The following is a 27117-nucleotide window of genomic DNA, read 5'->3' as shown; positions in this document are numbered from 1 at the left end:
CTCTTGCCGTACTTCCGTGCTGCCTGTGGTATATTCAACTGACCTGATGTGAAAAGCATGTGGTGCAGCTGCTTCTGTACAGGGTGGGGACATTTTTGAAAATAATTAGCTACAGACAGCTGGAAATATGTACTTCTTACTCTGTCTAACAAAAGGAAAATATCTTCAGTTTCAGCACAATCTTCCTGAGTCTTCTGTTCTAAACATGCCTTGAAATGATTTGTTTTCCCAATTTAAGTATCTAAGCAACAACACCTTTAAACAAAACCACTGTGTTGTTTTTAATGGGAAGAGAGATTTTTTCTTAATTTCTCCCTGCTAATTTTCTCCCCTCCCTCCTTTTCAGAAAGCATCGATCCCGTGCTGGGGCATAGTTCAATGAGCAACAGCCATCTCCAGTATCTTGCTCAAGTGACCATTATGAACGCATGATCTTTAGCACTGTATCAGTAGGCTATTTGACCTTGGGGGGGGGGGGGGGGGGGTGGGCATTACACCAAGCCCCGTTCTGTACTCACTCAATGACTGCATTCATGCACTTCTAGCAGAGGTCACTAGATAGAGATCAGTTGTAGAAATCCAAGGTGAATTGTCTCCTAAAATGAAAACCAGAAAATGCTGGAAACCCTCAGGTCAGGCAGCATCTGTGGAGAGAGGAAGGTAGGTTAACATTTCAGGTCTATGACCATTCAGCAGTACCGGAAGATATTACAGATGAATAGCTTATAGAGGGAACATAGCCAGGGAAAAAGTGCGGCGAGAAGGAAAGAGAATGGTCTGTGACAGGGTGGCCCACAGGAGATGATTAAATGACAAAAGTGATGGTTATTCACGACAAAAGGAGGCAATAACGACAGAAATAATGGATGCACCCTTTGTTTCTGAGACCCAGAGCATGTCAGAGGAAACTCCCTCTTCAGAATGCTGAAAAGGGATGGAAGATGTGTTTGGTGATGGGATCGTGTTGGAGGTTGTAGAAATGGATGATCCACTGAATGCACTGAAAGGAAGGTGAGGATAAGTAAAACCATATGATGGATAATTTTTTCCTCCCTAGCCCAGTTCAGATGCCAATTATATATTTTTTTATTCATTCTGGGAATATGGATGTCATTAGCACAAGCCATCCTTACTTGCCCTTGAGAAGGAGGACCTCCTTATTGAACCACTGCAGTCAGTGTAGTGAAGGTACTCCCACAGTGCTGTTGGGGAGGGAGTTCCAGGATTTTGACCCAGTGATGAAGGAACGGCAATATATTTCCAAGTCAGGATGGCGTGTGACTTGGACGGGAACTTGAAGGTGGTGGTGTTCCCATGCGCCTGCTGCCCTTACCCTTCTAGGTGCTAGAGGTCACGAGTTTGGGAGGTGCTGTTGAAGAAGCTGTGGTGAGTTGCCCACACCACAGGTAAAGGGTACACAGCCAGATAGGGGATGGGTGACCAACAGGTAGAGCAGTGGAAGGAAGGTAGTGCAGGGGTCCCCTGTGGTCATCCCCCTGCAAAACAGATACACCGCTTTAGGTACTGTTGGTGGGGATGACTCATCAGGGGAGAGCAGCAGCAGTAGCCAAGTTCATGGCACCGTGGGTGGCTCTGCTGCACAGGAGGGGAGGAAAAAGAGTGGGAGAGCAATAGTGGTAGGGGATTCGATTGTAAGGGGAATAGATAGATGTTTCTGCAGCCGCAATCGAGACTCCAGGATGGTATGTTGCCTCCCTGGTGCAAGGGTCAAGGATGTCTCGGAGCGGGTGCAGGACATTCTGAAAAGGGAGGGTGAACAGCCAGTTGTCGTGCATATAGGTACTAACGATATAGGTAAAAAATGGGATGAGGTCCTAGAAGCTGAATTTAGGGAGCTAGGAGTTAAATTAAAAAGTAGGACCTCAAAAGGTAGTAATCTCAGGATTGCTACCAGTGCCACGTGCTAGTCAGAATAGGGATCGCAGGATAGATCAGATGAACACATGGCTTGAGGAGTGGTGCAGAAGGTAGGGATTTATATTACTGGGACATTGGAACCGGTTCTGGGGGAGGTGGGACCAGTACAAACCGGACGGTCTGCACCTGGGCAGGACCGGAACCAATGTCCTAGGGGGAGTGTTTGCTAGTGCTGTTGGGGAGGGGTTAAACTAATATGGCAGGGGGATGGAAACCTTTGCAGGGAGACAGAGGGAAGTAAAATGGGGGCAGAAGCAAAAGATACAACGAAGAAAAGTAAAAGTGGAGGGCAGAGAAACCCAAGGCAAAAATCAAAAAGGGCCACATTGCAGCAAAATTCTAAAAGGACAAAGTGTGTTAAAAAGACAAGCCTGAGGCTCTGTGCCTCAATGCGAGGAGTATTCGGAATAAGGTGGACGAATTAACTGCACAGGCAGCAATGAATGAATATGACATAATTGGCAATTCGGAGACATGGCTCCAGGGTGACCAAGGCTGGGAACTCAACATCCAAGGGTATTCAACATTCAGGAAGGATAGACAGAAAGGAAAAGGAGGTGGGATAGTATTGCTGGTTAAAGAGGAAATTAATGCAATAGTGAGGACGGACATTAGCTTGGATGATGTGGAATCTGTATGGGTGGAGCTGTGGAATACCAAAGGGCAGAAAACGCGAGTGGGAGTTGTGTACAGACCACCAAACAGTAGTAATGAGGTTGGGGACAACATCAAACAAGAAATTAGGGATATGTGCAATAAAGGTACAGCAGTTATCATGGGTGACTTTAATCTACATACAGATTGGGCTAACCAAAATGGTAGCAATATGATGGAGGATGATGTCCTGGAGTGTATTAGGGATGGTTTTCTGGACCAATATGTTGAGGAACCAACTAGAGGGCTGGCCATCCTAGACTGGGTGATGTGTAATGAGAAAGGACTAATTAACAATCGTGTTGTGCGAGGCCCCTTGGGGAAGAGTGACCATAATATGGTAGAATTTTTTATTAAGATGGAGAGTGACACAGTTAATTCAGAGACTAGGGTCCTGAACTTAAGGAAAGGTAACTTCGATGGTATGAGACGTGAATTGGTTAGAATAGACTGGCAAATGATACTTAAAGGATTGACGGTGGATAGGCAATGGCAAACATTTAAAGATCACATGGATAAACTTCAACAATTGTACATCCCTGTCTGGAGTAAAAATAAAAATGGGTGGTTCAACCGTGGCCAACATGGGAAATTAAGGATAGTGTTAAATCCAAGGAAGAGGCATATAAATTGGCCAGAAAAAGCAGCAAACCTGAGGACTGGGAGAAATTTAGAATTCAGCAGAGGAGGACAAAGGGTTTAATTAGGAGGGGGAAAATAGAGTATGAGAGGAAGCTTGCCGGGAACGTAAAAACTGACTGCAAAAGCTTCTATAGATATGTGAAGAGAAAAAGATTAGTGAAGACAAACATAGGCCCCTTGCAGTCAGATTCAGGTGAATTTATAATGGGGCACAAAGAAATGGCAGACCAATTGAACAAATATTTTGGTTCTGTCTTCACGAAGGAAGACACAAATAACCTTCCGGAAGTACTAGGGGACTGAGGGTCTAGTGAGAAGGAGGAACTGAAGGATATCCTTATTAGGCGGGAAATTGTGTTAGGGAAATTGATGGGATTGAAGGCCGATAAATGCCCGGGGCCTGATAGTCTGCATCTCAGAGTATTTAAGGAAGTGGCCCTAGAAATAGTGGATGCATTGATGATCATTTTCCAACAGTCTATCGCCTTGGGATCAGTTCCTATGGACTGGAGAGTATCTAATGTAACACCACTTTTTAAAAAAGGAAACAGGTAAACCGGTTAGCCTGACATCAGTAATGGAGAAAATGTTGGAATCAACTATTAAGGATGAAATAACAGCGTATTTGGAAAGCAGTGACAGCATCAGTCCAAGTCAACATGGATTTATGAAAGGGAAATCATGCTTGACAAATCTTCTGGAATTTTTTGAGGATGTAACTAGTAGAGTGGACAAGGGAGAACCAGTGGATGTGGTGTATTTGGACTTTCAAAAGGCTTTTGACAAGGTCCCACACAAGAGATTGGTGTGCAAAATCAAAGCACATGGTATTGGGGGTAATGTACTGACGTGGATAGAGAACTGATTGGCAGACAGGAAGCAGAGAGTCGGGATAAATGGGTCCTTTTAAGAATGGCAGGCATTGGCTAGTGGGGTGCCGCAGGGCTCAGTGCTGGGACCCCAGCTATTTACAATATACATTAATGATTTAGATGAAGGAATTGAGTGTAATATCTCCAAGTTTGCAGATGACACTAAGCTGGGTGGCAGTGTGAGCTGTGAGGAGGATGCTAAGAGGCTACATGGTGACTTGGACAGGTTGGGTGAGTGGGCAAGTGCATGGCAGATGCAGTATAATGTGGATAAATGTGAGGTTATCCACTTTGGGGGCAAAAACACAAAGGTAGATTATTATCTGAATGGCGGCAGATTAGGAAAAGGGAAGGTGCAACGAGACTTGGGTGTCATGGTACATCAGTCATTGAAAGTTAACATGCAGGTACAGCAGGCGGTGAAGAAGGGAAATGGTATGTTGGCCTTCATAGCTAGGGGATTTGAGTATAGGAGCACAGAGGTCTTACTGCAGTTGTACAGGGCCTTGGTGAGGCCTTACCTGGAATATGGTGTTCAGTTTTGGTTTCCTAATCTGAGGAAGGACGTTCTTGCTATTGAGGGAGTGCAGCAAAGATTCACCAGACTGATTCCAGGGATGGCTGGACTGACATATGAGGAGAGACTGGGTCGACTGGGCCTTTATTCACTGGAGTTTAGAAGGATGAGAGGGGATCTCATAGAAATATATAAAATTCTGACAGAACTGGACATGTTAGATGGAGGAAGAATGTTTCCGATGTTGGGGAAGTCCAGAACCAGGGGACACAGTCTTAGGATAAGGGGTAAGCCATTTAGGACTGAGATAAGGAGAAACTTCTTCACTCAGAGTTGTTAACCTGTGGAATTCCCTGCCACAGAGAGTTGTTGATGCCAGTTCGTTGGATATATTCAAGAGGGAGTTAGATGTGGCCCTTATGCCTAAAGGGATCAAGGGGTATGGAGAGAAAGCAGGAAAGGGATACGGAGGCGAATGATCAACCATGATCTTATTGAATGGTGGTGCAGGCTCGAAGGGCCGAATGGCCTACTGCTGCACCTATTTTCTATGTTTCTAAACTGCAACCATGGTACACCAATACTGGATGGAGTGGAAGTTGAAAGTGGTGGATGGGCCGCTGATCAAGCAGGCTGCTTTGTCCTTGATGGTGTTGAGCTTCTTGAGTATTGTTGCAGCTGTATCCATCCAGGCAAGTGGAGAGTATTCCATCCTACTTCTGACTTGTGCCTTGTCGGTTGTAGAAAGGCTTTGGGGAATTAGGAGGTGAGCCACTCGCTGCAGAATACTCAGCCTCTGACCTGCTGTCATTGCCATGACATTTTTATGGCTGGTCCACTTAACGTTCTGGTCAATGACAATCCCCAGGAAGCTAATGGTGGGGATTCGGTGATAGTACTGAATATCAAGGGGAGGGGTGGTCAGATGCTTGTCGAGATGGTCATTTACTGACAGTTGTGTGGTGCGAATGTAACTTGCCAGTTATCAGTCTACAATTGGGCATGGATTGCTTCATTATCTGAGGAATGGTGAATGGAGCTGAACACTATTCAATCATCAGCGAACATCCCAACATCTGACCTTACGATGGAGAGAAGGTCATTGATTAAGTAGCTGAAGCTAGTGGGCCTAGGATGCTGCCCTGAGGAATTCCTCCAGCAATGTCCTGGGGTACAACTTTATGTTCTGTATAACTCTAGCCACTGGAGATTTTTACCCCTGATCTCCACTGACTTCAGTGTGCCACACTTGGTCGAAGTCTGCCTTTATGTCAAGGGCAGTTACTCTCACATCACCTCTGGAATGCAGCTCTTTTGTCCATGTTTGGAGTTCTGGAGCCAAGCAGTCCTGGCAGAAGCCAAACTGAGCTTCAATGAGCAGGTTACTGGTGAGTGAGGCAAGATTAATAACACTATTGACTACTCCTTCCATCACTGTGTTGATGAGAGTAGGCTGACAGGATGATAATTGGCCAGGTTGGATTTGTCTTCCATTTTGTGGAGAGGGTATACATGGGCAATTTTCCACATTGTCATGTAGATGTAAATTTTGTCGTTGTTTTGGAACAGCTTGGCTAGTGGAGTGAATCGAATTGGCTGAAGATTGGCTTCTGTGATGGTGGCAACCTCAGGAGGAGGCCAAGATGGATCATCCACTTGATATTTCTGAAGATGGCTGTGAACGATTCAGCCTGGTCTTGTGCACTCACATGCTGGGCTCCACCATCACGGACGATGGGTATATTCGTGGATCCTCCTCCAGTTTGTTGTTTAATTGTCGACCACCATTCACGACTGGATGTGGCAGGCCTGCAAAGCTTTGATCTGATTAGTTGTTTGTGGGATAATTTAGCATTGTCTATAGCATGTTGCTTCTGCTGTTTAGCATGTATCCTGTAGCTTCACCAGACTGGCACCTCATTTTCAGGCACACCTGGTGCTGCTCCTGGCATGCTCTTCTACACTCCTCATTGAACCAGGGTTGGTCACCTTGCTTGATGGTAATGGTAGAGTGAGGGATTTGCCAAGCCATGAGGTTACAGATTGTGGTAGAATACAATTCTGATGCTGCTGAAGGCCCACTGTGCCTCTTGTGGATGCCCAGATTTGAGCTGCAAGATCGGTTCGTAATCTTAGCACGGTGGTAGCGTAACACAACATGATGGCGTTTGTCATAAGAACGTAATAGGAGCAGGTGTAGGACATTTGTATCTGCTCTGCCATTCAATAAGATCATGGCTGACCCCTACTTCAACTCCATCATCGCGCACTATCCTAAATTCTTTGATTCCCTTAGTATCCAAAAATCTACTGATCTCAGTCTTGAATGTACTCAACAACTGAGCATCCATAGTTCTCGGGTAGAGAATTCTAGAGATTCACAATCCTTTGAGTGAAGACATTTCTCATCTGTCCTAAATGGCTGACCCCTTATTCTGAGTGTGTGACACCTGGTTGTAGATTCCCCAACCAGGGGAAACATCCTCCCAGTATCTATCCTGTCAAGCCCCTTCAGAATGTTGTATCCTGCGTATGAAGATGGGAATTGGTTTTCACAAGGGCTATGCAGTGGTAACTCCTACCAATTATGTCATGGACAGATGCATCTGCGGCATGTAGATTGGTGAGAATGCAGTCAAATAGGTTAGTTCGCTCACCACCTGTTGCAAACCCAATCTGACAGCTATGTCCTTCAGGACTCAGCCAGCCCAGTCAGTGGTGGTACTAATGAGCCAGTTTTGGTGATAAACATTGAAATCCCCCACCCAGAGTACATTTTGAGCCATTGCTACCCTCAGAGAGGTGTTCAACATGGAGGATTAGAGATTCATTGGCTGAGGGAGGTGGGGGTAGGGTAAGTGATAATCAACAAGAGGTTTCCTTGCCCATGTGTGACTTGAAGCCATGAAACTTCATTGGGTCCGAAGTCAATGTTAAGAACTCCCAGAGCCACTCCCACCTGACTGTCCCCACCTCTGGTGGGTCTGTCCTGCCAGTAACAAGACATACACAGGGATAGTGATGGAGGAGTCCAGCATGTTGAGTGACAGTCATACTTACAGAATCATATGTATATCAGATTATTGCTTGACTAGTCTGTGAGACAGCTCTCCCAATTTTAAACTAGTCTCCAGATGATTATTCCTAACTCCAAACTAGCTCAGATCAGCTGACTTAGCACAAACCAGAATGAAATCTGGATCGTCACTGGCTAAACCAATTGAACTATCTGGGGAGCAAAACATTCTTATTCAGCACTTGCACTGCTGCAAACTAGCGATGTAAGTAAGGCTTCACTGTTTCCAACCAAAAGTGCTGTACACCACCAAATGAGTGTTTTAATTGGCACATCAGAGCAGGCACTGGCTCTGGCATCAACAGAAAAACAAAGAAGTAAAAAACAAAACTGCACGATGACTCATGTGAACTGCTGAATAACTCGCAAATGGAAACACTGCAGAATTGGTAGCACCGAAACTACAGTCTGATGTCAGAGGCAAGCCATGTATTTTGACAGCCAGTGGGTCGAGCAGCTGAAATCCCACCACTTACAAGTAAACAAAATGGTTTTGTGATTGGTGACCAGTGTAGATCTATCAGTGCTGGGGAATGAATGACCATTAGCTAAATAGCTGAGAACACTGATCTTAAAACAACCCAAAATGTAAACACAACAATTTCTACAGCACCAGGACTGGGAGCTGGTACTGCAGAACACTTCAGGAATTATTGTGCAATATAACTAGAGGCATAAAGGGGAACGTTAGAAGAAATGTTATCATGCCATGGGCTATTACAGTAGGATACATATCACTAAAAGTGACTATTGAAGCAGAGCTAAATCAGATAAAAATTTCAAGAAGGAAAATGTTAAAGGAAACGGTATGAGAAAAGTGGGGAAATGGAAATAGAGCAGATAGGTCCAACACAGACAATATAAACCAAATGGCCTCCTTCTGCACTGAAATTCCTATGATTCTATAAAGATACTGTTATGTATGGAGAAAGAGTCAGATGAACACTGAGAGTTCAAAGTAAAGTGTGACCTTAGTCTTTTATTGCAGGTCTCCAGAGTGCCTCTCCAACCTGTGAGGCCTCCTTAAATACCTGTGCTCCCAAGGGATTATGGGATCCCTTGGGACTCCAGGGTATAAGCCCTCAGGTGGCTGTACAGAGTAATTACAAGTTTACATATATAACACCCCCCACCCCCAAGTCAATAGTGTAACTATTTACAATGTGAGTCGATCTGGTGCCCTTCTTGCCCTGGTTGATCGTCTCGGTGTGAAGGCTGGTGTTGTTGAATCATTTATTGGGCCCTCGCTGGGCTGCTGTGCAGCTGGCCTTGCTGGGCTGCCTGGTGTGTTGGGCCCTGCTGGGCTGCTGTGGATGATGGGTTCTGCTTCGTGGTCAACCGTGGTGCCGGTTGCCACTAGTGTGTATATTGGGGGATCAAAAAGGGAGGATCCAAGGTGGGTTGCTCAGGATAGTCTGTGAATCTGAGTTTGATTTGGTCCAAGTGTTTCCGGTGAATGAGTCCATTTGAAAGTTTGACCCGAAACACCTTGCTCCCCTCTTTGGCCACAACAGTGCCGGGAAGCCACTTGGGACCTTGTCCATAATTCAATACAAATACAGGATCATTGATTTCAATCTCGCGTGACACATTTGCACTATCATGGTATGCACTTTGTTGAAGCCGCCTGCTCTCTACCTGTTCATGTAGATCAGGGTGAACTAACGAGAGCCTTGTCTTAAGTGCTCTTTTCATGAGCAGTTCAGCAGGCGGGATCCCAGTGAGCGAGTGGGGTCTCATGCGGTAGCTAAGCAGGACTCGGGATAGGCGAGTCTGCAGTGAGCCTTCAGTTACCCTCCAAGTCTTGCTTGATGGTTTGCACTACTCTCTCTGCCTGACCATTGGACGCTGGTTTAAACGGGGCAGATGTGACATGTTTGATCCCGTTACGGGTCATGAATTCTTTGAACTCAGCACTGGTAAAACATGGCCCGTTGTCGCTCATCAGGAGATCTGGCAAGCCGTGTGTGGCCCACAGGCTTTCAGTAGTGGCAGCGGACGTGCTAGCCGACATTATCTCACATTCAATCCACTTGGACTACGCATCTACAACCACAAGGAATATTTTACTGAAGAACGGGCCTGTATAGTCGACGTGTGCCCTAGACCACGGTTTGGAGGGCCAAGACCATAAACTTAGCGGCGGCTCCCTAGGTACATTGCTGAACTACGAGCATTACATCTGTGAACGCAGGACTCTAAGTCCGCATCGATACCGGGCCACCACGCGTGGGATCTGGCTATCGCTTTCATCATTACGATGCCTGGGTGGGTACTGCAGAGGTCATTGATGAAGGTGTCTCTGCCCTTCTTGGGGACCACTACTCGACTACCCCACAGAAGGCAGTCTGCTTGTATGGATATTTCATCTTTGCGCCACTGGAATGGCTTTATCTCTTCCTGCATTTTCACTGGGACACTGGACCAGCCCCCATGAAGCACACAGCTTTTGACTAGAGATAATAAGGGGTTCCGGCTTGTCCAGGTTTTGATCTGCCGGGCAGTGACGGTGATAGCGCACTCTCAAATGCTTCCATAACCATGGCTAGATCTGCTGGCTGCACCATTTCCACCCCCATGGTGGGCAATGGCAGCCTACTGAGAGCATCGGCGCAGTTTTCTGTGACTGGCCTGTGGCAGATGATGCAGTTGTATGCGGACGTGAGCGTCCATCTCTGGTTGCGGGCCGATGCGTTGGTATTTATCCCTTTACTCTTGGAAAACAGGGATATGAGTGGCTTATGGTTAGTTTCCAATTCGAATTTTAGCCCAAACAGGTATTGATGCACTTTCTTTACCCCATAGACACACGCTTTTTTCTCAATCATGCTGTAGGCTCTCTCAACCTTAGACAGACTCCTCGATGCATAAGCAACCGGTTGCAGTTTCCTGAAATCATTAGCTTGTTGCAATACACACTCGACACCATATGACGACGCATCACATGCTGGTACCAAACGCTTATATGGATCATACAACACAAGCAATTTGTTTGAGCATAACAATTTTCTCGCTTTTACAAAGGCATTTTCTTGGCTTTTGCCCCAAACTCATTCAACCCCTTTTCGTAGTAAGACATGCCGTGGTTCTAACAGTGTGCTGAGACCCAGTAAGAAGTTACCAAAGTAGTTCAGGAGTCCCAGAAACAACCGTAGCTCCGTCACGTTCTGTGGCCTCGGTGCATTCTCGATTGCTCCGTCTTCGCGTTGGTCGGCCTGATGCCATCTGCCGCAATCCTCCTTCCCAAGAACTCCACTTCAGGCACCAGGAAAATGCACTACGAGCATTATAACCCGAGCCCCACACGGTTGAGTCGACTAAGAAACTCCTCCAGGTTCTGCAGATGCTTGACTGTGTCCTGACCTGTGACCAAGATGTCATCCTGGAAGCCCACGGTGTGGGGGACTGACTTCAGTAAGCTTTCCAGGTTTCTCTGAATATCGCCGCCGCTGATCAGATTCCAAACGGGCATCGGTTATAAACAAAAAGACTTTTGTGTGTGTTGATGTAGGTGAGGGCCTTCTATGATTCTTCCAGCTCCTGCGTCATGTAGGCTGAAATCAGATCCAGCTCAGTGAACGTCTTTCCTCCTGCCAACGTTGCAAAGAAGTCGTTGGCCTTTGGTAGTGGGTATTGGTCCTGCAGGAAGAAATGATTGATAGTTACTTTGTAATCGCCACAGATTCTGATGGTGCCTTCTCCCTTGAGGACTGTGACGATAGGACTGGCCCACTCGTTGAACTGATTGGGGAAATGATGCCCTCTCTTTGCAGCCGGCCTAGCTCGATCTCTACCCTTTCTCTCATCATGTATGGTACTGCTCTCGCCTTGTGATTGATGCGTCACGCCCCCGGAATTGGGTGGATCTGCATTTTTGCTCCTTGGAATTTCCCGATGCCTGGTTCGAACAGCCAGGGAAATTTGTGTAAGACCTGGGCACACGAAGTGTCGTCAGCGGGCGATAGCGCTCGGACGTCGTCCCAGTTCCAGCGTAATTTTCCCAGCCAGCTCCTGCCGAGCAGCATGGGACCATCGCCTGGTACTACCCAGAGTGGTAGCTTGTGCACCGCTCCATCGTAGGAGACCTTTACGGGAGCACTGCCGCTAACAGGAATCAGTTCTTGTGTGCAAGTTCTTAACTACAGTTCGCACGAAACTAAGTCTGGCCTTGAGGCCTTGTTGCACCACAATCTTTCGAAAGTCTTTTTGCCCATGGTGGACTGGCTCGCGCCCATGTCCAGCTCCATTGACATCGGGAGTCCATTTAGTTCAACTTTCAGCATTATTGGGGGACATTGCATGGTGAATGTGTGCGCCCCATGTACCTCTGCCTCCTCGGTCTGAAGCTCTGGTTCATCGTGATCCTCCGTGGATCTGTCCTCCTCTGCAACATGGTGGTTTGCAGTTTTAACAGGATTAGCAACTCACCTGCACATACATTGGAGGTGTCCCATTGTTCCACAGCCCTTGCAAACGTACCCTGTGAATCAGCATGAGTGGAAATGATGATCACCTCCGCAGCGCCAACAAGATGTTAATGGCCTTGCATTCATCACCCTTGATGGTGGACTCACGCATCTGCGGACATGCAGCTGCAGGTATGTGTGACCTACCCTGTACGTTATGATTCGAAAACATCATCACTTTGTTCACAGTACTTGTAGCAGCACTTGTGTGCTGAGAGATTTGCTTCGTCTTGTCACTGGTGGCAATGAACACCTGGGCTATCGCTATGGCCTTACTCAAGGTTGGGGTCTCTACATTCAAAAGTTTGCGAATATGGTTTCATGGCCAATGCCAAGTACGAAAAAGTCTCTGAGCATGTGCTCCAAATGGCCTTCAAATTCACAATGTCCTGCAAGGCGTCTTAGCTCAGCGACATAACTCGCCACTTCCTGGCCTTCAGACCTTTTGTAGGTGTAGAACCGGTACCTCGCCATCAGAACGCTTTCCTTCGGGTTCAAATGCTCTTGGACCAGTGTGCACAAATCGTCGTACGATTTCTCCGTGGGTTTCGCTGGAGTGAGCAGATTCTTCATGAGGCCATACGATGGTGCCCCACAGACGGTGAGGAGGATCGCCCTTCGTTTGGCAGCGTTCTCTTCCCCATCTAGCTCATTGGCTACGTAGTATTGGTCGAGTCGCTCCACAAAAGTTTCCCAATCATCTCCCTCCGAGAATTTCTCCAGGATGCCCACTGTTCGCTGCATCTTTGGGTTCACTATCTGTATCTCATCGCCAGTTGTTATGTATGGAGAAAGAGTCAGACTGAACACTGTGAGCTCAAAGTAAAGTGTGACCGTAGTCTTTTATTGCAGGTCTCCAGAGTGCCTCTCCAACCTGTGAGGCCTCTTTAAATACCTGTGCTCCTAAGGGATTATGGAATCCCTTGGGACTCCAGGGGATGAGCCCTCTGGTAGCTGTACAGAGTAAATACAAGTTTACATATATAACAGATACCATGAGCTCCCCAATAGCCTTGTCTAATTTCTATGGGTGAAAGACCGCACCTGATAAACGAATAACCTGCTAGAAGGCACTAGGTTCAATTTGCAATCTGGACACAATCAGCTGATCTCAGCTGTGATAGCGGTTTGTGTGCCGTTATTAGCCTCAGACTCCCTGGGATGGAGATGAGAGGGGAAAGCAGCCAGGATTCTTGATTTTTGATACTGACTGTTTGGTAAAGACATTGGCTGTGACATTGTCCCTTATTGAACAGACTTAGATGTGGCGATGCCCAAACCATATTACACATGACGCCTGCACCTTTAGAAGACTGGTAAATAAAATAAAATCATTCAAAAAATGAACGCTACAAATGTAGCCTGGATAGTACCAGTTCTACAATTCTCCCATTGTTTGCGTTTGCGAGTTGATCAGCAGTTCACATTGTGAAATTTTACTTTCATTCTTTTATTTTCAATTTTTAAACTGTTGACGACAGTTCACGTGCCTCGAGTTTGAAACCCACCCTCAATGGGTATTCAAACTCAGCTTCCCACTACAAATGAATTTTGGCAGTTTTCAATCATATCATAGAGCTCTTTCTATGGTGAGAAAAGAGTAACTAGAATGTGCCCACATGTCATGAACATGTACCTTATTGCAACTGATGTCTGGATGAACATCGACAACAGCTGCAGAGAAGGCTATGACAAAAAAAATCCCACTTTTCCATCTCAATAGAAGCAACAAAGAGCCCATAAAATGATTTAATAACTCAAATAAATGTTGCCATTTTCCTTTGTTTTCTCTTTCATGGAATCCCATTCTCAAGAAAGTTCCTGCAGCCAGGTGAACAGGGCAAAAGAAGAGACTCTAATGCCCTTTCCCAGATGTTTATGGAGATAACCATGGATCAGGTCATCCTGCCATTACCTGACCAGGGAGCGCAAATTTGTTTTTTTCCCCTTCACCCATGGTGCGGGAGCAGACAACTGTGAACTACTACACAAATATCTAATCTTTCCGTCTACCCATGCAAGTGGAACACAGTAAAGTTACCAAAATCTAGTTTTGTTGCAAATTTAAGACCATTTAAGTGATTCACATACAAATAATTTCAATCTACAAAAAATCTAATTTTAAGTGTTACATCAGATTTTTTTTGGCTTTGTCCTTCAGAAATCATTGCTTGCATGCTTCAAACATCTGTTACACATAGCAAATTTTACTAGTCGAGAAAATCATGACTTTTCTGTTGTTCACTATCCAAGCAGTATTAACTCTTAACTTTCTACATATAGATTTTTACTGTGTGACCGAATTTGCCCCTCCCGATAAGGCCTCTAGCCGCCTGAAAGCAGCGGCCACAGGGCGGTGCTGAATAGCTGCTGACATTCCGTGGAGGGGCCGTCATTTTGTAAATTGCCTTTTGCGAGTTTTGGAGCGGTGCCTGGGACCAGCATGGTGTGCACGCGCTAACCCCTTACTGACTGGCAGGGTCCCCCGCGCAAAATTGTTCCCTCGGGAAATGTGATATTGTTCAATACAGCAGCCTAAGCACTAACATGGACTCCTAAAACTACTTTTGTTGCTGCATTGGTGACAATGGAAGGGTTTGAGATTAATGAAAGATTAATGAAATACAGTTGGACTGGTAATGTTTTTTTGGCTGCTGGTAATTTCATTTTTACTGTTGTCATAACTGAACGTAGTGCAAGTGTGAACTTCACATCATAGATTTTGTCTTCGACTGCTGAGTTTTAGAAATCTAGCACATAGTATTGTTTTTAAGAAAGATTGAAGCCATATACATCAGCAAACGGTGTGTGTGTGTGTGTGTGTGTACCGGGGACCGAGAAGCCTTCGGGCGGGGTTGGAGGCAAGTTGCTGCTATGTGTTTTTCAATTCTTTTAGTATGGCTGGCCAGCTGCTCTGCCGCTTTTCTTGCCTGCGCCGATTTCCTTAACTCTAGGGAAGGTTTTTCAGCAGAGGCCACATGCACTGGCCTAATCAGAACTGGAGTAACTCTCAGCTGGCCAAACTTCCCTAATTGGTGTAAGTGGCTGGTTACGCCATCTTTGGCTGAAAAAAAAACTGACCTAAAAAATCGTAACTAACTGACTTACACTGGGGAAACTGTGGTTTTTCAACATAGGCCAAAAAGAGTAGCCTGCTACAAAAAAACGGCGCAAATCACTGGGGAAGTTGTGATCTAGAACATGGAAAGCTGGTGTTGACCAGCCTTCATCTTATACCGAGTTCCTGCACCACTGAAACCTCCTTCCTCTCTGCATGCATACTCCCCATTCCTTTGTCTCCGCAAGATCCTGCAAAAACTGGGAGGACAGACACACCAATGTTAGCGCCCTCGACCAGGCCAACATCCCCAGCATCGAAGCACTGACCACACTCGATCAGCTTTGCTGGGCGGGCCACATTGTTTGCATCATCATCATAGGTAGTCCCTCGAATCGAGGATGACTTGCTTCCATGTCAAAAAGTTCACAGGTGTTTCAATAAAGGACCTAAAATTCCAGGTCCCGAACTACATGTTGAAGGGTGAAAGATGCCTATATGTGGATTTTTTAAACGTGTGGTGACCGTTGCACACCAGCCACCACATGGGCTTGACAGAGCTAGGTTTTGATCCAGTAGCAAGGATTAACCAAGACGACTGGAGACCAGCTCTGTTACATGGACCTAGTGCGTACACATGTCGCAGTGTGGGCTGGCCCGTGCTGCCCCTGGGCCCTCGCCTCTTCTGGGCCCCAAACTCATGCCTCTCCTAGGCCCCGATCACGTCCCTCTACAATCTCTCGCTGCTTCTTCGCCCTGACCTCGCCGCTCCTGCTGTATCTGCCCGCACTCCCAATCAGCCCAATCAGCGACCTGGATCTTGGTGACGTCCCTCTTCAATGCCGTTGCTCTCCTGCTCCAGCACGTGCTGCTCCCTGGAGTGGTATGCAGCCATGCTGCTCCTTCCACTCCCTGACCTGGTCCAATGGTGCTTGCAGGCCGAGGGCTGCTCAGCCTGCTGGGCTAGGCTTGTGTCAGGCATTGTTCGCAAGCCTGACACAAAGACTCCCAAAGCAAGCGCTCTACTTGGAACTCCTTTACGGCAAACGAGCTAAAGGTGGGCAGAGGAAACGGTTCAAGGACACCCTCAAAGCCTCCCTGATAAAGTGGACATCCCCACCGGCACTTAGGGCGCTTTTTGGTCAGGGACTCCCAAGTGGAGGAAGTGCATCCGGGAAGGCGCTGAGCACCTCGAGTCTCATTGCCGAGACCATGCAGAAATCAAACGCAGGCAGCGGAAAGAGCGTGCGGCAAACCAGTCCCACCCACCCCTTCCCTCAACGACTATCTGTCCCACCTGTGACCGGGACTGTGGTTCTCGTATTGGACTGTTCAGTCACCCAAGGACTCATTTTTAGAGTGTAAGTAAGTCTTCCTCAATTCCAAGGGACTGCCTATGATGATGATCTTTGATTTTAGTTCTTTGATTTCTCTCATTATGGCTCCTATTGTCTCTTGCTAATATCACTTCTGCTATTTAACCATCTCCTGCTCTCCACTTAGCACTTTACAGATCATTCCATTTAATTTCTAATATGTGTGGTTCTGTTGTATTTCTTTACCCTTCCCTTTGGTTATTTTTTTCAAATGCTGTTTATCTGCAATATCTCCAGTTCTGAGGAAGGGTTCATACCCAAAATATTTTATTTGCTCTCTCCACAGATGCTGCCAGAGCTGCTGAGTATTTCCAGTTACTTCTGTTTTTGTGGTAGAAGAAAGTAATTTCCGATTGACTGCTTTGGACAGCCTGCAGAGCCTCCCTCCAACCAATTCGATAGATCGATAGATCGATACAGACATCTTCCAATCCTAGTAAAATACAATTCTCTTGAAATGGGTTCAAACAATGTCAACTTAGAACTCAGACAGTTAAGAACATAAGAATAAGCAGGAGTAGGCCATTCCACCCCTTGAGCCTGCTCCATGTTCAATAAGATCATGACTGATCTCCTACTTCAACTCCACCTTCCTACACTATCCCCATATCCCGATTCCCTTATCATCCAAAAATCTATTGATCTCTGTCTTGAACATACTCAAATACTGAGCCTCCACAGTATTCTGGGGTAGAGAATTCCAGAGATTCACCACCTTCTGAGTGAAGAAGTTTCTCCTCATCTCGGTCCTAAATGGCCGACCCCTTATTCTGAGACTGTGACCCCTGGTTCTAGACTCCCCAGCCAGAGGAAACATCCTTCCTGCATCTACCCTGTCAAGCCATGTAAAAATTTTGTATGTTTCAATGAGATCACCTCTCATTCTTATAAACTCTAGAGAATATAGGCATCGTCTACTCAATCTCACCTCATAGGACAATCCCCCCATCCCAGGAATCAGATTGGTGAACCTTCATTGCATTCCCTCAACGGCAAATATATCCTTCCTTCGGTAAGGAGACCAAAACTGTACACAATACTCCAGGTGCAGTCTCACCAGGGCCTTATATATTTGCAGTAAGACGTCTTTAGTCTAATACTCAAATCCTCTTGTAATAAAGGCCAATATGCCATTTGTTTTCTTAATTGCTTGCTGTACCTACCTGCATGTTAACTTTCAGTGATTTATGTACAAGGACACCCAGCTCCCTCTGAGCACCAACATTTCCCAATCTCTCACCATTTAAAAAAGAAACACTACATTTCTATTTTTCCTACCAAAGTGGATAACTTCACATTATATTCTATTTGCCATGTTCTTGCCCACTCACCTAGCCTGTCTATATCCCCTTGAAGTCTCTTCGCATCCTCCTCACAACTTGCATTCCCACCTAGCTGTGTACCAACAGCAAACTTATATGTACAGCAGACACCTCAAGTCACTGGAGAAATACCACCAGCGATGTCTCCGCAAGATCTTGCAAATCCCCTGGGAAGACAGGCACACAAACATTAGCGTCCTCGTCCAGGCCAACATCCTCAGCAGTGAAGCACTGACAACACTTGATCAGCTCCGCTGGGCAGGCCACATAATTCACATGCCAGACACGAGACTCCCAAAGCAAGCGCTCTACTCGGAACTCGTCCACGGCAAACGAGCCAAAGGCGGGCAGAGGAAACGTTACAAGGACACCCTCAAAGCCTCCCTGATAAAAGTGCGACATCCCCACTGACACCTGGGAGTCCCTGGCCATAGACCACCCTAAGTGGAGGAAGTGCATTGGGGAGGCCGCCGAGCTCCTCGAGTATCGTCGCTGAGAGCATGCAGAAATCAAGCGCAGGTAACGGAAGGAGCGTGCAGCAAACCAGGCTCCCTGTCCACCTTTTCCCTCAAAGACTATCTGTCCCACATGTGACAGAGACTGTGGCTCTCATATTGGATTGTACAGCCACCTAAGAACTCATGCTAAGAGTAGAAGCAAGTCTTCCTCGATTCTGAGGGACTGCCTATGATGATGATGATATTACATTTGGTCCCCTCATCTAAATCATTGATATAGATTGTGAATAGGTGGGGCCCAAGCACTGATCCTTGTGGCACCCCACTAGTTACAGCCTGTCAACCCGAAAATGACCCGTTTATTCCTACTCCGTTTTCTGTCCGCTAACCAATCCTCAATCCTTGCTTGTATATTACCCCCAATCTCATGAGCCCTAATTTTGTTCAATAATATCTTGTATGTTACCTTATCGAATGCCTTCTTAAAATCTAAATTCACCACATCCACTGGTCCCCCCTTATCTATTCTACTAGTTACAACCTCAGAAAACTCATGCTGACTCTGCCCAATCCTATTATTATTTTCTAATTGCCCCGTTACCATATCCTTAATAATAGATTCCATCATTTTCCCTACTATTGATGTCAGGCTAACTGGCCTGTAGTTCCCCATTTTCTCTCTCCCTCCTTTCTTGAATAGCGGGGTTACATAAGCTACCTTCCAATCTGCGGGAACTGTTCTAGAATCTATGGAATTTTGGAAGACGACAACCACTATCTCTATAGCCAACTCTTTCAAAGCCCTAGGATGTAGGCCATCAGGTCCAGGGGATTTATTGGCTTTCAGTCCCATTAATTTCTCCAGTACAATTTTTTTTTTTACTAATACTAATTTCTTGCAGTTCCTCATTCTCGCTCGATCCTTGGTACTCCAATATTTGCAGGAGGATTTGTGTGTCTTCTTCCGTGAAGACAGACACAAAGGGGTTGAAATTAGGGTGCACCAGAAAGTTGGTACAGCTATGAGTTTTGGAGTGGTACTTACCACTGGAATTTCTGGTACGGTAAGTTTATCCATTTTTAGAACTTTGAAATTTTTTCCAAGTACTACAGGAAATTGATGATAATGGGGGCTGGCCTTCGATTCAAAGCCAAGCTAACGGGCTGAAAATGGGTCGGTCGGGGCCTCTGCCGCTGTCAATCAATCAATGGTGGAGTCATGGTGACGTCACAACCCGTGTGCATCACCACGCTCTCTCCCCTCTGTTAAAGAGGAGAGAGTCTATCATTTTTTTAAACTTTGGCCATTGGGCCACCAGGGACGGTTCCGGCCGAGCCAGTGGCCTGGCATCGGTGCCAGGCTACCCGTTGGGGGTCCGGCCAATCCCGAGGCAGTATTTTGCCGGCCGATCGGCAAGTCGTCTGGCAAAAGTGTTTCCATCGCCGCCACGGGCCCTCCCATTTAAGGGCGGGCATGCTGCCGGGCCGCACTCAGTGCGGAGATGATGCACTGACAGAGAAACCTGTTGGGGGCACTGACCGGCGGGGGAATCGCTGGTAAGTATTTTTTATTGCACAACATTGGTGCTGCAACTACTTGGGCGGGATGGGGTCCAGGCCAAAAATCCCTGACCTGCATTTAGGTCGGATCGACCTGTTGACCCCAAAGCGGTGGCCATTCGATTTTTAGGAATGGCCACCGCAAACGGGCATTAACGGGTCTCTCTCAGACCCTGAATTTCAGCCCCAAAGTATTTGCTTAATTTCTCTGCCATTTCCTTATTCCCCATTATAATTTTTCCTGTCTCAGCCTGTAGGGGACCCACATTTACTTTTGCTAATCTTTTCCTTTTCACATACCTATACAAGCTTTTACAGTCTGTTTTTAAGGCGCTCGCTAGTTTACTCTCATTCTATTTTCACTTTCTTTATCAATTTCTTGGTCCTCCTTTGCTAAATTCTAAAATCCTCCCAATCCTCAGATCTAAAATAGCCTATTCTCTAGTTGGTTCCTCAATATACTGATCTAGAAAACCATCTTGTATACAGAACATGAATTCATCCTCCACACTATTACTGCATATTTGATTTGCTCAGTCTATATGTAGATTAAAGTCCCCCACGATTGTTGTATTACCTTTGTTACATACACCTCTACTTTCCTGGTTTATACTGTTCCCTATATTATCACGACTGTTTGGCGGCCTATAAACAACTCCCACCTAATGTTTTCTGCCCCTTGCTGTTTCTTAGCTCCACCCAAATGGATTCTACGTCTTGATTTTACAAGCCAAGATCCTTTCTCTCTACTGTCTTTATCCCATCCTTTATCATCAGGGCTATCCCTCCTTTTCCATTTTGCCTATCTCTTCTAAAAGTTAATTATCCTTGAATGTTTAGTTGCCAACTGTGGTTTGCAACCACATCTCCAGAATGGCTATTAGATCAGACCTATTAATTCATCTATTTTGTTGCGAATGCTTTACGCATTCAGATATAGTGTCTTTAGCTTTGACTTTTTTCTGTTTTAACCCGGTTTGTCACCTTAGTCAGTAATGCCCTATTACCTTTGTTACTCTCTCTGTCCCTTGCTGACCCACTCTGCTTATTTTTACCCCAATCTCTTCACTGCTCCAGAGCCTTGACATTTCTCTTGCTGCTTTTAAATTTACTCTTTCCTGAATCCTCCTACTCCCTTTCACTAGTTTAAAGCCCTGTCTATTGCCTTAGTTATTTGACTCGCCAGGACAATGTTTCCAGTCTGGTTTAAGTGGAGCCCATCCCAGTGGAACAGCTCCCTTTTTCCCCAGTACCAGTGCCAGTGCCCCATGAAGCAAAACCCCTGCCTCCCACACCACTCTTCGAGCCACGCATTTAACTTTCTAATCTGCTTAACCCTATACCAATTAGCGCGTGGCTCAGGTAACAATCGTGAGAATATTACCTTTGAAGTTCGGCTTTTTAATTTGGACCCCAACTCCTTAAACTCCATCAGCAGAACCTTATTCCTAGTTTTACCTATGTCGTTGTTCCTACGTGGACTACGACAACTGGATCCTCCCCCTCCCAGTTCTTCTCCAGCCGAGAAGAGATGTCTTTAACCCTGGCACCAGGCAGGCATCACAACCTTTCAAAACTCCCAGTCGCGGCTGCAGAGAACAGTATCTAGCCTTCTGACTATACTGTCCCCCATCACAGCTACATTCCCTTTCACTCCCCCACGTGAATGGCCTCCTGCACCATGGTGCCATGGTCAGCCTGCTCATCCATCCTGCAGGCTTTCCCCTCATCCACACAGGCAGCAAAATCCTCATGCCTGTTGGATAAGGACAAAGGCTGATTTCCTCCAGCACTGCACCTGGGGTCCCCTTACCTGCCTGAGTTGCAGTCACACCCTCCTGTCCCTGACCACTAACCAGACCTGTTGGCATGCATATGTTTGCATGTGAGATTTTTTTCAAGTTTTCCCTAGAATTAAGATTCAAGATGGGACATCATCGTACAAACAAAATTAGGTTTCCATGGAAGCAAACGAGGACAAAACTGGCATCAATTAAAATTATTCTGCTAAATGAAGTAAAAGTTCAACTGATGCACAATCAAATTGAGAAGATGAGTCATCCCACCCCCACCAGGAGGCTAAAATATTACGTTAGGTGAAATGAAGTGACCCTGTATATACCTCCCACAAAGACAGTCCAAGTAGTATAATCTAACAGCATTCTTTGCTAAGTGACCACAGCAAATGGAACAGAGCTTACAAATGGCAATTCAGTTATAACAAGGAGAATGATGCTGGACAGTCTAACTCGAGGGATAACTGATCAGAATCCCAATGATTCAAATAATCTACACTATTAATCCCTCTTCCAGTTTAGAAACATAGAAAATTGGTGCAGGAGTAGGCCATTTGGCCCTTCGAGACTGCACCGCCATTCAATGAGTTCATGGCTGAACATGAAACTTCAGTACCCCATTCCTGCTTTCTCGCCATACCCCTTGATCCCCCTAGTAGTAAGGACTACATCTAACTCCCTTTTGAATATATTTAGTGAATTGGCCTCAACAACTTCCTGTGGTAGAGAATTCCACAGGTTCACCACTCTCTGGGTGAAGAAGTTTCTCCTCATCTCGGTCCTAAATGGCTTACACCTTATCCTTAGACTGTGACCCTGGTTCTGGACTTCACTAACATTGGGAACATTCTTCCTGCATCTAACCTGTCTAAACCTGTCAGAATTTTAAACGTTTCTATGAGATCCCCTCTCATTCTTCTGAACTCCAGTGAATACAAGCCCAGTTGATCCAGTCTTTCTTGATATGTCAGTCCCGCCATCCCGGGAATCAGTCTGGTGAACCTTTGCTGCACTCCCTCAATAGCAAGAATGTCCTTTCACAAGTTAGGAGACCAAAACTGTACACAATACTCCAGGTGTGGCCTCACCAAGGCCCTGTACAACTGTAGCAACACTTCCCTGCCCCTGTACTCAAATCCCCTCGCTATGAAAGCCAACATGCCATTTGCTTTCTTAACCGCCTGCTGTACCTGCATGCCAACCTTCAATAACTGATGTACCATGACACCTAGGTCTCGTTGCACCTCCCCTTTTCCTAATCTGTCACCATTCAGATAATAGTCTGTCTCTCTGTTTTTACCACCAAAGTGGATAACCTCACATTTATCCACATTATACTTCATCTGCCATGCATTTGCCCATTTACCCAACCTATCCAAGTCACTCTGCAGCCTCATAGCATCCTCCTCGCAGCTCACACTGCCACCCAACTTAGTGTCATCCGCAAATTTGGAGATACTACATTTAATCCCCTCGTCTAAATCATTAATGTACAATGTAGTACAGTAATGTACAATGTAGTACATAGTGGTACAGTAACAGCCAGGCTCTGCTCCATCTTTCCATTTTGAAAGGAGGAAGAGAGGGAAATTAATTAATTAATAACTCGTGCCCAAGATCAGTTTGGGTTGGTTTAACGTAATCACATTTTGCAAAGTTCAACAGGTGGATAGGGCAAGGGGTGAAACTAATGCAAGAATTCTATGCTGTTGATGAAAATGTACTGAAAAACTTATTAACTAATGCCCCTACATTATAAGAAATAGAAGTGAAAATAAGTTGCTTTCATTTAAAGAATGGTACCTGGTTTACAGTTTAGAATATTCCTGACAGTCCCATTTAATCAGATTATCTGGCCTAAAACAATGCTGTCTGGTTCAAAACCAAATCTATACAAACTTTAGCTTAGTTCCACCTATTAGCCCATTCTATACTTTCATGAAGCTGAACTTGGGATACTTCTAACTGAAAGAATCTTCACTGCACTTTCATATTTTACTTTGAAAAATAAATACACAGTATATACTATAAATATTTCAAGAAACAAGTTGTTCTAAATTGACCTCTACTGTATTGTAACCAATAAAAATTCAAAATTCAAAACAGAGTCCAATTCAGTAAATGTTTTTCTTGACTTGAACTGGCCCCTGTGTGAACACACGGCACTGCTTTCTCTGCCCAACACACTGCAAAGGATTAGTGGTGACCAGGAAACTACAGCACACGCCACATACTCAGCACATTCATTACAGAAGGTCACTTTGTCCTTACCTAGAGCTGCGGGATGACTGGTCTGGTTTATTTCTATCAGAACGATCTGTAAACCATAAAAAAAATAATTAGGTTATTTATGGTTCATGTAATTTAAACTGTTCAAATCAAACAGATTATTCATTATGATGAGCTGTGGGGTATAGTCTACAGATGACTGGGAGGAAACCCAAGGAAGATCTTGTTTATTAGTCCATTTTAGCAGAAGATGCACCATAAAAAAACCCCCATTAAAGTCAGACTCAAGCACATTCTAAGCAATCTCTGCAAATATTATAATTTGATGTTTTGTCTGATTTGCTTCTGGTGAGACTTTGTGAAATGGGGTCAAATTTCTCCCTCATTGTGATTCTCTCTCAATCTCTCTCTCTCTGTCACATGCAATGGTTAGACTCATTAGACGGTTTATATTTTCTTGCAACAAAATGAAGGTGATAATTATAAGATTTCTCTTTGTATTCAAAATTCAACTCGTGTTTTTCCCCAAAAAAGAACTCAAATTGAGAGGAGGAAAGATACCGCCTATATTTTGCTCTTTCCAGTTAATACAATATCTCTAATTCAAACACCAAACATTTCATACGTCAGGAAATATAAAAAATATTTACTGGAATAATGTTATCGTGGGTGGTTTATAAAATTCCTGATGTCCAGACTAATTCAGTTTGAAGTCAGAGTGCTAATAAGTTAATTTTTTTCAAGTGAAAGTAACTGCAATTTTTTATTAACAGACATGATAAAAATATCATGAACCTACTGAAAAATGAATAATTTTCAATGACCCACCACTTGATTTACCAGTGCTGTGATATAAAAAGCCAATAATTAGGCTAGCACTCAACACAGTTTTATATGCTCCCTGTATCATTTGTCTTCTGTCATGTATAGCTTACTTCTGTGCATTTCCCGCTATTGATCCAACATACTGCCTTGGGACATTATTGATTGACATTTATTTGATTGTTTTTGTTAACTGCACGAAAGACAATTGGCACACACCGGCATGGACACAATGGGCTGAATGGCCTCCCTCTGTGTCGTAATTTTCTATGATTCAACCCCATTTAAACTGTACTAGTAAGCAAAAGTACTTCCTTTTTTTCCTTCACCTGCTTAAAATTATTTTTGCCAATTTTCTTTTCTCCTCCCTGAAGTCATGGGTTCCTTGCTGGACAGTAAGAGCGAGCCTAGACAGTGAGAGTTGGCATGTTATTTGATCACAGGGACATCATCACCAAGCCTCCTCTTTATTCATGGCCATATACTTGCACATCCAGTCGGGATCACTGAATAGTAAGTATATTGCACGATTTTTCCCTTCCTAACTTAAAAAGGCATCAATTCAGGTCAACTGTTGCACCCTTATTGCCACTCTGGCAGAGATTTGTGAACTCAGTACAGACTGGGGTTCAAACAAACCTTTGGCCCTCCTGGTCTACTCACTGTCTTAACAAGCTAATCCATTGGGGGCACACATTTCTCTTTTCAGCCACAATCCTATTTGAAAGGGAAAGTTTGCAAAGTGGGGTTTCTGAAGATCTCCTGTTTTTGCTGGTCTGCTACCAGTTTCTGCTTCATGTATTTTGTAGGACACTGCCACACTGTGCTTCCTGACTACTTGGCAGAGCCTTGTAGTTTTATCTAGCCGAGCCGCTCTCCCATCTTCATAAATGGATTTGATCATCATTATAACTGCTACATTAACATGGGACTAGGTGATGATGTGGGTTCGACATTGACGGCTTCTCTCAGGGACGAGTGCAAATCCAGTCCAGACTGATGTAATGAAAGAATCCTCAATCTGTTGACTGTAACGGTTCTATGTAAAACAAGTTTGGACAATCCGAATTGAGATGGTCCAGTGTTCACAAGCACATTACTATTCTCAGAAAATCAGCAAGATTATAGGCACATGCGGATTCATACTAAAGCCATCACATTCTTCTAAGTTGACAGTACCACAAATGAAAACAAGAAAGTCCATCATTAAATAGCAGCAATTAACTCACAATTTTGGGATCCATCTCATGACAATTCTCAATCCTAAGTAACCAAACCCATTTCTCTACCGTTCTTATTTTTGTGTGGGCCTAAAGACACATAGTATGGCTTGGTATCTATGTGATAGTTAGTTTTAAAAAAAAATTCTTGGAGTGTGGGCCTCACTGGTGCAAGGCCCGTATTTATTGCCCATCCCTAATTGCCCTCGAAGTGATGGTGGTGAACCACCTTTTTGAACCGCTGCAGCTCGTGTGGGGTGAAGGTACTCCCAGTGAGGGGTGAAGGTACTGTTAGGGAGGGAGTTCCAGGATTTTGACCCAGCGACGAAGGAACGATGATTTATTTCTAAGTCAGGATGGTGACTTGGAGTGAAACTTAGAGGTGATGGTGTTCCCATGCACCTGCTGCCCTTGTCCTTCTGGTGGTAGAGGTTACAGTTTTGGGAGGTTGCTGCCCAAGAAGCCTTGGCAAATTGCTGCAGTGCATCTTGTAGATGGTACACACTGCAGCCATGGTGAGTCAGTGGTAAAGGGAGTGAATGTTTAAGGTGATGGATGGAGTGCCAATGAAGCGGCTGCTTTGTCCTGGATGGTGTTGAGCTTCTTGAGTGTTGTTGGAGATCCACTCATCCAGGCAATTCCATCACATTCCTGACTTGTGCCTTGTAGATGGTGGAAAGGCTCTGGGGAGTCAAAATGAGAGACACTGCCGCAGAATACCCAGCCTCTCACCTACTCTTGCTGCCACAATGTTTGTGTGGCTGGTCCAGTTATGTTTCTAAGAACATAAGAAATAGGAGCAGGAATACGTCATTTGGCCCCTCGAGCCTGCTCCGCCATTCAATAAGATCATGGCTGATCTGATCATGGACTCAGCTCCACTTCTCTGCCCGTTTCCCGTAACCCTTTACTCCCTTATCGCTCAAAAATCTGTCCATCTCCGCCTTAAATATATTCAATGACCCAGCCTCCACAGCTCTCTGGGGCAGAGAATTCCATAGATTTACAATCCTCAGAAGAAATTCCTCCTCATCTCAGTGTTAAATAGGCAGCCCCTTATTTTAAGACTATGTCCGCTAGTTTTAGTTCTCCCTATGAGTGGAAATATCCT

The 27117-nt window shown here is 45.2% G+C and overlaps 1 protein-coding gene across 6 annotated transcripts in view; it reads right to left on the bottom strand.

Moving 5' to 3' along the window:
* The window catches only part of sh3d19 (SH3 domain containing 19), a 213543-nt gene that overhangs the window by 123615 nt on the left and 62811 nt on the right, over positions 1-27117 (bottom strand). For 5 of the 6 annotated variants that reach the window (XM_070871449.1, XM_070871453.1, XM_070871455.1 and 2 more), the window contains exon 2: positions 24007-24052. In XM_070871449.1, coding sequence (XP_070727550.1) covers positions 24007-24052 — 46 coding nt within the window. Of the gene's footprint in view, positions 1-518; positions 645-24006; positions 24053-27117 lie in introns of those variants that run through there. The other variant, XM_070871451.1, reaches the window with a different exon arrangement.

The sequence above is a fragment of the Pristiophorus japonicus genome, chromosome 2, assembly GCF_044704955.1.
Source record: "Pristiophorus japonicus isolate sPriJap1 chromosome 2, sPriJap1.hap1, whole genome shotgun sequence".
In the NCBI taxonomy this organism is placed as follows: Eukaryota; Metazoa; Chordata; class Chondrichthyes; family Pristiophoridae; genus Pristiophorus; species Pristiophorus japonicus.
This window is presented reverse-complemented; position numbering and strand designations above follow the sequence as displayed.